Raw genomic sequence first — 14,367 nt, 5'->3', positions numbered from 1 at the left:
ACCACTCAAGAAAGAGATCTTGGAGTCATTGTGGATAGTTCTCTGAAAAAATCCACTCAGTGTGCAGCGGCAGTCAAAAAAGCGAACAGAATGTTGGGTGTCATTAAGAAAGGGATAGATAATAAGACAGAAAATATCATATTGCCTCTATATAAATCCATGGTACGCCCATATCTTGAATATTGCTTGCAGATGTGGTCACCTCATCTCAAAAAGGATATACTGGAATTCGAAAAGGTTCAGAAAAGGGCAGCAAAAATGATTGGGGTATGGAATGACTTCCATATGAGGAGAAATTAATAAGACTGGGACTTTTCAGCTTGGAAAAGAGATGATTAAGAGGGGGCTATGATAGAGAGCTATAAAATCATGACAGGTGGGGAAAAAGTAAATAAGGAAGTTTTATTTACTCCTCATAACACAAGAACTAAGGGACACCAAATGAAATTAATAGGCAGCAGGTTTAAAACAAACAAAAGGAAGTATTTTCTTCATACAACGCACAGTCAACCTGTGGAACTCCTTGCCAGAGGATGTTGTGAAGGCCACACCTAAACAGAGTTAAAAAAAGAACTAGATAAATTCATGGAGGATAGGGCCATCAATGGCCATTAGCCAGGACGGGCAGGGATGGTATCACTAGCCTCTGTTTGCCAGAAGCTGGGAATGGGCAACAGGGAATGGATCACTTTATGATTAGCTGTTCTGTTCATTCCTTCTGGGGCACCTGGCACTGGCCACTGTTGGAAGACAGGATACTGGGCTAGATGGACCTTTGGTCTGACCCCCCGTATGGCCGTTCTTATGTGCACATTTCTCTTGTTAGAAAAAAATGTTGTGTTGGTATTGTTTAAATGTGTTTAATTCGTTGTTTTAATAATGTATATAAGATAAAGGTTATGTAAATCACTGGCTCTAATGAAATCCAATACGGAGTATATCATCTGTGACCCCTGGACTCCATCTTTGTAAGCAAATTTGTTCACAGCTTAGACACTGGAGCTCCCTGGCTCAAACCAGACAGAACCAGTTTTTCCTGCCAAAACCAACCCCCAACACTCTATTCCATTAGAACTTTTCCCGCCTTAAAGATTATATAAGATCTTGCTCAGCGCCTGCACGGGGCTGTCCATTCCAGTGGCAGCGTGCGCACGGTTGGGTCTTCCCAACGTTCCAGAGCTAGCGAGAAGAACATCATCTATCCTGAAGCAAGAGAGAGAAAGGAGGGGCCTGTCATCATCATCATTCCCGCCACAGCAAAACCATCTTACCTGTGAGGGAATCCTGCAGCTTTCCTGGTGTCCATCATCCCAGAGGGTCTCCCCGCCTGCGACAAAGTCCACCAGTTGTCAGGACTCCCCAGTGGTCCTCTTCGAAGGCTCCCAATCAGCCAGAGAGTTGAAGGCCCTAGGCCTCGCGTCGGTGCATAGCATCCGCTGTGCCTGAATATAGTAGGAGAGGTTTCTGTATCGGGGTTTCATTTATTATTTTTCTGAACACCAAGGGAGGTTTTGCGGGTCTGAGCTTCAAGCTCCTAAAGCCAGTCACTGTTTCATTGTCTTGGTTAGGTTTGTATTTCTTCTCCCCCCACCCCCATTTCTCCCAGTTTTCTGTACCTTTACCCTGAATACACTTACCTTTGTTTGCACCATATCACCTTGTCTTCTCTTTATTTTATTTACGTTACACAAGGAGGGCGGGACACCCTTACTGTAAATTAATCCACTGGCGGCAGATACAGGAGGGAGTCGAGTCTGCACCTTCTGAGAAAAGGGGCTTTCCTTTTATCTCCCCTTTACCAGTTCGAAAGTTTTCCTTTCTGAAGCGTTGCCTTATTCCCCTTGAGGGAACACTCTGTGTGTGTGGAGAGGAGCATGCGTCTGAGCCACACACGAAGGTATCTGCTCCTTTCGGAAACGCTTGTGTCCACGCCGATACAGTCGGCTAGACTTGAATAGTGGGTGTCCACGCACGTGCATATGTGTTTGCATGTGCGTGCGCACGTGTTGTGGTGTGTGCACAGGCGTAGGTGTGAGCGTTGCTGGCCTCTACTCGGGACACGTATCTCTTTGTTGCAGACACGCCGGGAATTACAGTTACACACACACACACACGCTCCCCAGGCTCCCGCCTCCCGCTCCCCTTTGGGCCAACAACGGCCCCGCAGCGTGGCTGGCGCGCGTCGGCCGCCGGAGGGCGCTGGAGGCGAGCGCGGCGCTCTAGGCCGCTGCGCTCAGCCGGGCTGGCTCTATGGTGCTCACTCTGCGAACCCCGCGGCCCCCGCCCCACCGCGGTCACACCATCCGCCCGCCGGCCGCGGCGCTGCGTCAGCCGGACAAGATGGAGACCGCCGAGGAAGGTAACGCGCTCGCTGGCCGCGATCACCCCTCCCCGGGCGCGGGGGCCAGGCGGGAAGGGGTCCCGGGGGGGCGGGCGGTGTTACACTCGGGAGGGGCCGCCCCCAACCCCGCGTCTGGGGCTGCAGGTGCCTTGCGGCGGCAGCGGGAGGACAGGGCGGGTGGGGGAGGTGTCCGTGCCGTTGTGCGCGTGGGGGGTCGGGGCAGTGTCGGGGGCGGCGGTGCGTGGAGGGGGGGCCGGGGGGGGCGGCGCGTGCGGGGGCGGGGGTGTCTCTTATGTAACCGCTGCGGCGTTGGGGGTGAGTCCGGAGCCGGCGCTTGGGGGGGGGGCTGCAGGCAGCGGGGCCCACCGACGCTGAGCCGTGCCGGGCTCGGGGCCGGGTGGGCGGGGCGGCCGACCGGCCGGGGGCGCGGCTCGCCGTGCGGCGGGATCCCGCGGCCGCAGGGTTTATTGTGGTGCCCAGCTCCCCGGTGCGGCGGGTGCTGCTGGCGGTCAAAGGGCGCTGGGCACTTCGGCGGAAAACTCCGCTTGTCGCGGAATGGGCGCTGGGCCGCTTTCAGTTCCCTCGGCAGCGCAGCAAAGTCACTCCGCCTGAAGGAGGGGAAATCTCGTGGAAGAGGTGCCGCTGTCCACTGTCAGACGTGTGTATTCACATCTCACCTATTCTCGGCCCCCCCAAATACCTTGTGATAGGGAAAAGTACTTGGTGCATCTTTACTTACGGCTTTTGGGAAAAGCTAAATGTATTCTGTGTAATTCTTAAAAGTGAAAGATGATTTGGAAGGCCTGTTTCTTTTAAATACAAATCTTGGGTAATGTCAACAATATAAGTGGTATGGGCTCTCAGCCCAGAGGTGGCAGATCCATGTCCAGATCCCTTTTCCTCAGCAGGAAGAGGGGAGACTGGAACTGGTGGTTTCCCATGTCCTCAGTGAGTAAGTACCCTAACTACTGGGCTAAAGTTTATAACGTAGGGGCCTCCTCTTTGGCTGTTCTGTGTGATGTTAGGCAGCCTCTGAGTGAGCGTGCCCAGTGGATCTGGCCCTACAGATATAGCAGCAACCATATTGGGTTAGACCAACGTCTCGAGCCCCAGGGTCCTGTCTTCTGTCAGTGGCCAGTACCAGATGCTTCAGGGGGAATGAACAAAAAATGGCAATTTGTCCTCTGTCACCCATGCCCTGCTTCTGGCAATCAGAGATTTAGGGGAACACACAGCATGGGGTTGCATCCCTGACCATCATGTTTAATAGCCATTGATGGGCATATCTTCCATGAACTTATCTAATTATTTTTTGAACCCAGTTATACTTTGGGCTTCCTCAATATCCCCAGCAAAGAGTTCCACAGACTGATCCTGTGTTGTGTGAAGTAGTACTTCCTCATGCTTGTTTCAGATCCGCTGCCTATTCATTTCATTGGCTGACCTCTTAGTTCTTGCGTTTTGTGAACCAGTAAATAACTTTTCCCTATTCACTGTCTTCACGCCATTCATGATGTTATATATCTCTATCATATTTCCCCTTAGTCATCTCTATTCTAATCTGAATAGTCCCATTTTTTAAAATTTTTCCTCTTGTCGAAGCTTTTCCATACCCCTAATAATTTTTTATTTGACCATAAGCTTTCGTGAGCTACAGCTCACTTCATCGGATGCATTCAGTGGAAAATACAGTGAGGAGATTTATATACACACAGAACATGAAAAAATGGGTGTTATCATACACGCTGTAAGGAGAGTGATCACTTAAGATGAGCTATTACCAGCAGGAGAGCGGGGGGGAGGGGGGAAGAAAACCTTTTGTAGTGATAATCAAGATGGGCCTGTATTTTCCACTGAAATGCATCCGATGAAGTGAGTTGTATCTCACGAAAGCTTATGCTCAAATAAATTGGTTAGTCTCTAAGGTGCCACTAGTACTCCTTTTCTTTTTGCGAATACAGACTAACACAGCTGCTACTCTGAAATCTAATAATTTTTGTTGCCCTTCTCTGTACCATTTCCATTTTTTGAGATGAGGCATCCAGAACTGCATGCGGTATTCAAGGTGTGGGTGTACTGTTTAAGCTGATTTAAATGATAGATTACATACCACAATTACTATAGTAGTTCTGCAATTTTATATTTGAATTTCTTCAGAACTCTTGAGTGAATACCACCTGATCCTGATGACTTATTGATGTTTAATTTATCAGTTTGTTTTAAAACGTCCTCTGACTCCTTAGCCTGGGACAGTTCCTGAGACTTGTTGCCTAAAAAGAATGGTTCAGATGTAGGAATCTTGCTCATATCTTCTGCAGTGAAAACCAATGCAAAACATTCATTTATCTTTTCTGCAAGGGCTTTGTCTGCTGTGAGTGCTTCATTCGCACCTTAATTGTCCAGTGGTTTTTTGGTAGGCTTCCTGCAGCTGATATATTTTTGCTATTTACTTTTTAAACTGTTATTCTCTCAAAAAATCAGTTAAATTGCTGGTGAGGGTTGAGGTTTGAGGTTGTGAAAAAGTGTAATAAAGAAGACCTGTAAATTTGCAAAAAAGAAAAAAATGTAGTTAAGGTATTTGTTGACAACCCTACAAAAATCAAGACAAGAGGCACTAGTTTTCATTTTTCTTCATGAATGTTGGGCCTACTTATTGCACACTGACGTTGACAGCATGAAGGCTGTCATTTTGAGGTAATGTAATCATGTATTTTATATTTCAGTTTCTTGAAAAAAAAGCATTAGAAAACTGGGAAATAAAATAAAATAGATACAGTCTACAACTTCCTGCAATTATTTTATCAAACAGGAATAGGTGACTATCAGTGGATCTGCACTTCATGGTCGTGCCCTTCTTTGTTGTTGACTCGATACATTCAGCACTTAATGCTAAAGTCAGACTCTTTAGAATCAGTTAAAAGTGCACTTGCAAATGTTAAATAACTGCTTAGTCTTTTATACTGTCTTCATAATGGCCATATCTATTTTTGGACTTGTGATGAGGTGCACTGCAAATTTATCTTAAGTTTCAGCTGATTGTTTAGAACAGTAATGTTATTTATTAGTATGGGATTCTCTCAGAGAAAGAGAAAATGTTACTGCACTAGTTTTTTTAGTAGTGAAATAAACAAGCCTCTAGATAAAAGAGAATACATTGAATTGAGTCAAGTCAGAGGCCAGATCTACGCTAGAAAAATTACCGATTGCTGACACCAGTTGTCAGCAGCAGGTCCAACACTGGTTAAACTGCACAGCTTAATTTGCATTTGGAGAACAGGACACATAGTGTTCAGCACCATTTGAGAAAACCCTGGTTGACTTTCTTGGAATAAATTTCATTTTATTCATTGTTTTCTGAAATGGTGTTGATCATGAAAAGCCATGTTCTAAACTTGCAGTGTGCTGCTGATACCTCTTCTCAGCAACAGGTAATTTTTCTAGTGTGGACCAGGCCAGACTGGCTAGTTCTTTAGTACACTGAGAATCATTAGGGCTGTTTCAGTAGGCCTCTGGAATACAGTATATAGGTTATGTCTAGTATGTTTGTATGTTACTCTGGAGCTTTATTTGCCCTCAAACTCTACAGTTGCTCTGAAGGCCTATCCAAAACACTTAGAGATTTTGCCCTCTCCTTCAAACCTAGGACTTTGGCGCTCAGACCCTGGCATTCATCTTTCATTTCCAGGGAGTTTCCCTTTAAGAGTCTTCAGCTTCCTCCAGAAATAACTCATCAACAACTGTAGAGTCTGATAGCATCATGAGGGTATGGAGACTAGCTAGGCTTCCTCTCACTGCCCTGCAAAGCCAGGAGGACTTCAGGTGAACGTGGCCCAAACAGCCTCTCCTTTTCCCAGGAGCACCATGGCAGTGCCTTTACAGCCTCAGTATCCTTATTATGGCTTCATTTCTGGACTCTGAGCATCATGGGGTTGGGAGACTAACTGGGGTGGGAAGGGTGTGGAAAAGGGGGATGATTTGGGATCAGAGAATGAGCAGACCTGAATGACAGTTTCGCAACCTCAGACCATAGTGGCATCAGAACATATGCTCCATAACTGAGCAAAGGATTTGCTGCTCAGTAGCACCTGACATGTTTATGGATTCACCTCTACTAATTGGGTAGCAGCAGAGTGTGTCAGAAACCTCAGAAACATTGGTTGCCTTCCTGCTGCACTCAATGGAGGTTGGGGCTTATATACAGAATAGGGTCTGAGAGACTCATGGAAATAGTTGTTTTAGGGAGGTGGGAAGCTATTAGTGCTAGCAATGGAGTATAGCCTCCTGAGGAGGATAAACAAAATAATAGGCAGCAAGCCCATTCCTGATGGCGGAGTGTGTAAATGTTGAAGGAGCTGAGGGGATACACCTGATAGGGATAGAAATTGTATGGTGGGCCATGAATGCTCACAAAATTGGGGTTGGAGTGCGGGCTCTGGGGTGGGGCTGGGGATGAGGAGTTTGGAGTGTCGGAGGATGCTGTGGGCTGGGACTAAGGGGTTCGGAGGGCGGGAGGGGGATCAGGGCTGGGGCAGGGGTGCAGGTTCCGGCTTGGGGTGCAGGCTCTGGGGTGTGGCTGGGGATGAGAGGTTTGGGGTGCAGGAGGGTGCTCCAGGCTGGGATTGAGGGGTTTGGAGAGCGGGATGGGGCTCAGGGTTGGGGTATGGGGAGAGGCTCGGGGGGTGCAGGCTTCGAGCAGTGCTTACCTTAAGTGGCTCCTGGAAGGAGTTGCATGTCCCTTCTCCAGCTCCTACGTGGAGGTGTGGCCAGGCAGCTCTGCACGCTGCCCCATCCGCAGGCACAGCACCTCTAGCTCCCATTGGAGCGCGTAGGAGCCGGAGCGGGGCTATGCCGTGGCTTCAGGGAACCATGTGGTGCGGCCCCAGCGCCCTGGCTGGAGCGGGACCTAGCTGCGTGGTGCGGCCCCCGACCCAGCACCCCAGCTGGAGGGGGCCGAACCGCATGGTGCAGCTCGCGGGCCGGCTTAAAATGGCTCCGGGCCGTAGTTTGCCCACCCCTGTTGTAGTGTGATGAGATGCAATTGTGTTTGGGGTTTAAGGGGACTACTATAGTATATACAAAAGCATTAAATTTAACATTTGAACTTCTATAGCACTTACAAGTGGCATTTTCTCACTCAGTTGTGGGGAATGGATGAGTGACTTTTTCAAGTCCTGGTTCACTCTTACAGTTATCAGTTTGCCCCCTGTGTTAACAGTATATTGGTATATGTTGAAATGTAATAGCTGATAACTCTTTAAAAGTTGGATTAAAACTGTAGTTAGCATTCTCTGATTATATCTTTTCTAAACACATGCTATTAACATCACGCTAATGAACTATATCAGGGGTGTGCAAACTATGGCCTGGGGGCTGCATCCGTCCCTCCAGACAGTTTAATCCGTCCCTCAAGCTCCCACTAGGGAGCAGGGTCTGGGGGCAAAATGTGGCAGCTTAAGTTTCTGAATTGATTTAAATTGTATCCCCATGTAGAGTGCATTGCAGTAATCCTGTCTTCAGGTGACAAAGATATGGATTAATATATTGTTTAAAGATTGCAGTAGCACTTACAAGCCCCAAACAAAGCTAGGGTCCCATTGTACTAAACACTGTACAAACAAATTGTAAGCTTTTTGGGACAGGGACTGTCCCATATTGTCTAAATAGAACAAGTTAGACAGTGTGTGTGAGGGTACAGAGCGGTGAAGTGACTTGGTCATGGTCACACAATGTCAGAGCTAGGAGTAAAACCCAGGTCTCCTGACTTCCACCCAAGTGCCCAATTCTTCAGACAGTGGTGCCCCCCTTCTGGGTTATTTTAGCAGGGTTGCAGCTGAAAAAAGTCACATTGCCCCATTCAGATGCATTTGGTTAAAAGTACTTTTGGACTCTGCTTCTATGTTTTCACTCAGCCATAACTGAGGTTAAAACACAACAGCCAGGCTGCATGCCCATGGAATAAATGGCAGACAAATGTCCTTAATCGGCTGTGGACATCCGCTTCGCTATCATTTGGCTACTTCCCCTAATCTACCAACATTATTTCAATTTTATGTGGATTGAGTTTTAGTCACCCAGTTTTCATCTATGTCCCAATCTGACCCCAACATTGGGATAGGCATTCAACAGCAGTGATTGGATTGGGTGATTAAAAAAGCTGGGTGTCATCAGTATATTAAATTACTACCTCAGAACTAAGCTTCTTAGGCTATGTCTACACGGCAGTGTAAGTCTTGGGTTAGTGCAGTGTTTCTCAAACTGGGAGTCCTGACCCAAAAAGGGGTTGCAAGGCTATTGTACAGGGGTCATGAGATCACAAAAAATATTACTGGAGGGAATGGGAGGGGGTACAGCAGCTGCCGCTCTCCGGCTCCTCAGCTCTGAAGGCAGCACCGCCACCAGCAGCGGCTCAGAAGTAAGGGTGGCAGTATCCTGAGTATGCTCCTATGAATACATACAGTAATTTGCTATCACTTTTTTTTTTTTGGCGGGGGGCATTGTTACAGTCTGAAATATTTTCAAAGGGGTTTCCAGCAAAAAAAAAGTTTGAGAACCCCTGGATTAGTGGGACTCAAGTCAGCGGACTCATGTCAAGGAACCTGGGCTGAAGTGTCTACATTGCATTTTAACCCTACGTTAAGAATTTTTTGACTGTGCTCAAACCTAGGGCTCTGGCATCCACACTGCAGTGCACAGATCTGAGTCAAAGTAACCATATCCCAGCATATCTCGTTGCCACCTCCCCCCAGTGTTGAGACTCTAGCCCAGGGATTCTCAAACTGGGGGTTGTGACTCCTTGGGGTCCAAAGGTTATGTGTGTGGGGGTCTTGAGCTGTCAGCCTCCACCCCAAACCCTGCTTCACCTCCAGCATTTATAATGGTGTTTAAATATAAAAAAAATGCGGTTTTAATTTATAAGGGGAGTCGCACTCAGAGGCTTGCTGTGTGCAAGGGGTCACCAAAACACAAGTCTGAGAACCACTGCTCTAGCCCTAGGAACATAGAATCATAGAATATCAGGGTTGGAAGGGACCTCAGGAGGTCATCTAGTCCAACCCCCTGCTCAAAAGCAGGACCAATCCCCAATTAAATCATCCCAGCCAGGGCTTTGTCAAACCTGATCTTAAAAACTTCTAAGGAAGGAGATTCCACCACCTCCCTAGGCAACGCATTCCAGTGTTTCACCACCCTCCTAGTCAAAAAGTTTTTCCTAATATCCAACCTAAACCTCCCCCACTGCAACTTGAGACCATTACTCCTTGTCCTGTCCTCTTCTACCACTGAGAATAGTCTAGAACCATCCTCTCTGGAACCACCTCTCAGGTAGTTGAAAGCAGCTATCAAATCCCCCCTCATTCTTCTCTTCTGCAGACTAAACAATCCCAGTTCCCTCAGCCTCTCCTCATAAGTCATGTGTTCCAGACCCCTAATCATTTTTGTTGCCCTTCGCTGGACTCTTTCCAATTTATCCACATCCTTCTTGTAGTGGACACAGTACTCCAGATGAGGCCTCACCAATGTCGAATAGAGGGGACGATCACGTCCCTCGATCTGCTGGTAATCCCCCTACTTATACATCCCAAAATGCCATTGGCCTTCTTGGCAACAAGGGCACACTGCTGACTCATACCCAGCTTCTCGTCCACTGTCACCCCTAGGTCCTTTTCCGCAGAACTGCTGCCTAGCCATTCGGTCCCTAGTCTGTAGCTGTGCATTGGGTTCTTCCGTCCTAAGTGCAGGACCCTGCACTTATCCTTATTGAACCTCATCAGATTTCTTTTGGCCCAATCCTCCAATTTGTCTAGGTCCTTCTGTATCCTATCCCTGCCCTCCAGCGTATCTACCACTCCTCCCAGTTTAGTATCATCCGCAAATTTGCTGAGAGTGCAATCCACACCATCCTCCAGATCATTTATGAAGATATTGAACAAAACCGTCCCCAGGACCAACCCCTGGGGCACTCCACTTGACACCGGCTGCCAACTAGACATGGAGCCATTGATCACTACCTGTTGAGCCCGACAATCTAGCCAACTTTCTATCCACCTTATAGTGCATTCATCCAGCCCGTACTTCTTTAACTTGCTGACAAGAATACTGTGGGAGACCGTGTCAAAAGCTTTGCTAAAGTCAAGAAACAATACATCCACTGCTTTCCCTTCATCCACAGAAGCATGGTGCACTGTGGGAAAACTATACTGTCTAGATTCATGGACAGGCTTGGATACTATTCCAACCAAATGACATTGACATAAATGGTATTATGTGCTTCGGGGTGGGAAGGGAAACTGGCTCATTTTGGGAGGAGAGAGGGTGGGGGGACAGTGCTTGTGAGAGGGAGTGGTCTTGATTGCCATGTAATGTGATGGAAAATAAATGTGTGGTTGGGGGTGGGGTGGAGAGTAGCACAATGGCTTTGTGATATGGCTTGACCATATCGGTCTTCACTGAAAACCCTGGAGGCTCTCTAGTAGTGTGCTTGTGCAAGCTGAAGATCACTCACTCTTCAGGAGGAACACCCTTAGTGGGATATATACTGCATCAGTGTCACCACCCCATTTAAAGTCTTCTAACCCTGGCTCAGCTGAACACTGGAGCTCCCATGTTCAACTGATGGTGCTTCTTACTCCCACTTTTCTAACAAGTCTCCAGAAGCAGCCAACATGGGTGACCCACTCGTCTGCTTAATAATCAAAGTTTTCATTTGTTGGCAATCCCTCACCAAGGGCCCCAGAAGTAGCTACTTCCTTCCATGCTCCATTCTGACCAGAGTGTGTGTCCCTGACCACATGACCCAGTGGGGGATCATTGCTCTCCTCCCAAAGATCCCATCCCTTAAAACACACACACACCAGCCTGGCTGTGGAGTGGTGAAGGACTTGGGGTGCAGTGTGCTCCAGCACCCCCAGGCAATTCCTTATCCCTGTCTTCACACTAAAGGCTGCAGGGAAGTTTTGGGGCTGGCTCCCTCTCACCGCCCTCACAGTGCATGAACTCAGGTGCCCCTGCACATGCGGCCCCAGCAAGGGCAGGGGGAGCCCGGAAGCAAGAGCCAGAGCGTGGAGTGGGGACCAAGCAGTGCCCTGTGGATAGTATTGCCAGTTTTGGTTTGATATATTCCTGGACGTATTCATCTCATGACACAATCTTTAATTAAATATTCATCTTTAATTCCTGGAGACTCAAGGACAGTAGTGGAGGGTTGGCAACCCTATGCAGTGGAGCCAGTGATGAACTGCCAAAATCTTAACAGCTGGTTCCCTATAAAAAGTTCTGATTTAAGGGATGTGCCTCTGTCCTGCCCCCTCCCATTCCATCCTGCCCCCCAGGTTCCATCCTGCCCCCCCATCTCCCCAGACTCTCTCCTACCCCCTCCCACCCCCAGTCTCTGTCCTGCCCCCCTGTCCTCCCCAGGCCTGTTCTCCATCCCAGGTGCCAGCTGGTGGCACAGGAGTCCTGCAGCCCTTGCATCAGTGGGGTTGCTCCTGGCATGTGGGGCAAAGGCTGCCATCTGCCCAACTCCCCAGTGTGGGATGTGAGCGCCCCCGAACAGCAGAGGCTGAACAGCCCCACAGTGCAGGAGGGGGAGAGACATGGGGGCTCACCCCAGCACGCCCAAGACAGCCTCCAGCCATGGCACCAGCCAGCCCTGCCCGGCTCCTGGGGCAGAGGAGGCTGCTGCGGCCAGGGGCCTGGCTCCCCAGCTGTATGCAGCGCCCAGTCACATGGTGCCTGATCTCCCTGCCCAGCACAGCCGGTCGTGCTTCCTGGGCGAGGCAGGAAGCAGCATGGAGCTCGGCCGCGGCTGCTGAGCGAGGTGGCATTAGATCGGCCTCTGCGTGCGGGGCCCTGGAGCGGCTGTCCATATGGCTGTGCAGTGCAAGTATCAGCCGCAGCCCGGCCCCTGCCCCGAGACAGGATGTGGGGCCCCGCAGCCCTTCCATAGCCCCACGCCCCCAAACAGTGCTGCTCCATGCACCCCACTCTAGCACCGAGCCCCTTCTCCAACAGCCCCCTTCTATAACACTGAGCCCTACACCATGCACCCTCCCTAGCGCCATGAGTTGGGGCCCCCTTGGCCTGGGGGGCTGTCCCAGCCGAGCCCCAGCCTGGATGGGACTTTCTTGGGCGGCGACTGCCTACCCAACCCCACCGCCCGCGCCCCGCCCCCCCCCCCCCACGTTCCCTGACCGCCCCCTCGGAATCTCCAACCGCTCCCTGCCCCTTATCCAATCTCTTCTCCCAGCCCCGGCCCGGCCCCCTGACCATGGCCCCTTATCCAATCCCTTCGCCCGGCCCGGCCCCCTGACCATGGCCCCTTATCCAATCCCTTCGCCCGGCCCGGCCCCCTGACCATGCTGCTCAAAGCGGCAGGAGCTGCAGAGTTGCCCAGGAGTGGTCCAGAGCACTGGTGCCAGCGGTGTGGCATGCTGAGGCTCTGCGAGAGGAGGGAAGGCAGGAGAGGGGACGGGGGAGCCGTAACAACCGATTCTAAAACTGCTTCTAAATTTAACAACCTGTTCGCGTGAACCACTGAGTGGAGCTCCCAGCTCAGCCCAGCCTGCGGAGGGATGACCCCCAATATCCCGACAGCCAGGAGTCACCTCTGGCCTGGCAACTTTGCCACATGCTCCAGGCAAGCGCTGCGCAGCAGCAAGGAGGAGCAGGAGCTGGAGTCGTCATTGCAGGAGGAGCAGGAGCTGGAGTCATCATTGCAGGAGGAGCAGGAATGGGGACCATGCTTGGCCAGGCAGTAATGATGCTCCCTGCAGTGCTATTACTCTGCCACCAGTAAGGGTGCGATATATCTGGAGGACACCCGGAACCCAAGTCAAGCCAAGGCCACATGTACATAGGAAAGCAATAGGACTCAGACCCTTGGCCCTAGCTTGACTCGGGTCCTGAGACCCTGCAGGGTCCTGAGCCCTAGGTTAGTACAATTGCAGTGTGGACGCAAGGGGGGTTTGCCTTGAGCTTAGGCTCAGACCTGGGCTTATACTGCTGTGTAGACATACCCTTGATGGCCCCCTATGCTTGTTCAACAGGAATGGGAGAAAAGGGAATCCTCTAGAACAGGGGTGGGCAAACTATGGCTTGCGGGCCGGATCCAGCCTGCCAGCTGTTTTAAGCTGGCCCTCGAGCTCCCACTAGGAAATGAAGTCTGGGGTTTGCCTCGCTCCAGTCAGGGCGCAGGGTTGGGGGCCACTCCACACGGCTCCCGGAAGCAGCGGCATGGCCCCCCTCCAGCTCCTCCGTGCTCCAGTGGCCTCCTCCGTCACTCCAATGGGAGCTGCAGGGGTGGTGCCTGCGGATGGGGCAGCATGCAGCAGAGCCGCCTGGCCATGCCTCCACATAGCAGCTGGAGAAGGGACATGCTGCTGCTGGAAGCACTTGAAGTAAGTGTCGCCCAGAGCCTGCACCCCTGAGCCTCCCCCAACCAGAGCCCTCACCCCCTTCTGCACCCCAACCACAATTTTGTGAGCATTCATGGCCCGCGATACAATTTCTATTCCCCGATGTGGCCCTCAGGCCAAAAAGTTTGCCCACCCCTGCTCTAGAACATCTTAGCAGTGCCCACAGGGAGGAGGAGCAATTGTTCTACACCATCTTTTGAGAAAACTCAATAAGAAAGTTATACTTACTTACCTAAGAGCAACACAATCCCCTCCCATTGCTGTCCACAGATGAGTCAGCCATACTTCATATGTGTAGTGATGATAATCCTGGGTAATAGTGATAGGTTAATAAAAAGGTCTCATCACTATGTCTTATGAGGTAATGAAACTAACAGGCAAATTCAGTGCTGACCACGTCAATCTGTAAAATTACTGATGCTGCATTCAGGATGTTTCTGGGCTTACTGAATTTTAGCTTTGAGGTCCATGTAAATGGTCCAGAGACCTGAATCAAATGTACCAAGTTATTCTTCCTCCTATCATCTCCTGAATTACTTACATTCTTATGGCCAATCACTGAAAACTAAACTTGGGGTGGACTGTCTTAGCCTCATATACAGAGGCTAGTGTTCA

The 14,367-nt window shown here is 50.0% G+C and overlaps 1 protein-coding gene and 1 long non-coding RNA gene across 5 annotated transcripts in view; one reads left to right on the top strand and one right to left on the bottom strand.

Annotated features, from left to right (window-relative positions):
• Positions 1-322: 322 nt before the first annotated feature.
• On the bottom strand, positions 323-2,163 carry LOC140907124 (uncharacterized). The gene is made up of 3 exons (XR_012157384.1): positions 1,638-2,163; positions 1,272-1,442; positions 323-551 (listed from the first exon to the last, which is right to left on the bottom strand). It is a non-coding gene; the product is annotated as an uncharacterized lncRNA (long non-coding RNA).
• Positions 2,164-2,235: 72 nt separating this feature from the next.
• MARCHF6 (membrane associated ring-CH-type finger 6) overlaps positions 2,236-14,367 on the top strand; it is a 116,666-nt gene continuing 104,534 nt past the window's right edge. For all 4 annotated transcript variants that reach the window (XM_073332351.1, XM_073332352.1, XM_073332354.1 and 1 more), the window contains exon 1: positions 2,236-2,359. In XM_073332351.1, coding sequence (XP_073188452.1) covers positions 2,251-2,359 — 109 coding nt within the window. In that variant the 5' untranslated portion in view covers positions 2,236-2,250. The remainder of the gene's footprint in view (positions 2,360-14,367) is intronic.

Source organism: Lepidochelys kempii, chromosome 2 (assembly GCF_965140265.1).
Source record: "Lepidochelys kempii isolate rLepKem1 chromosome 2, rLepKem1.hap2, whole genome shotgun sequence".
NCBI lineage: Eukaryota > Metazoa > Chordata > Testudines > Cheloniidae > Lepidochelys > Lepidochelys kempii.
The sequence above is the reverse complement of the archived record's forward strand: the minus strand, read 5'-3'. Positions and strand labels throughout refer to the sequence as shown.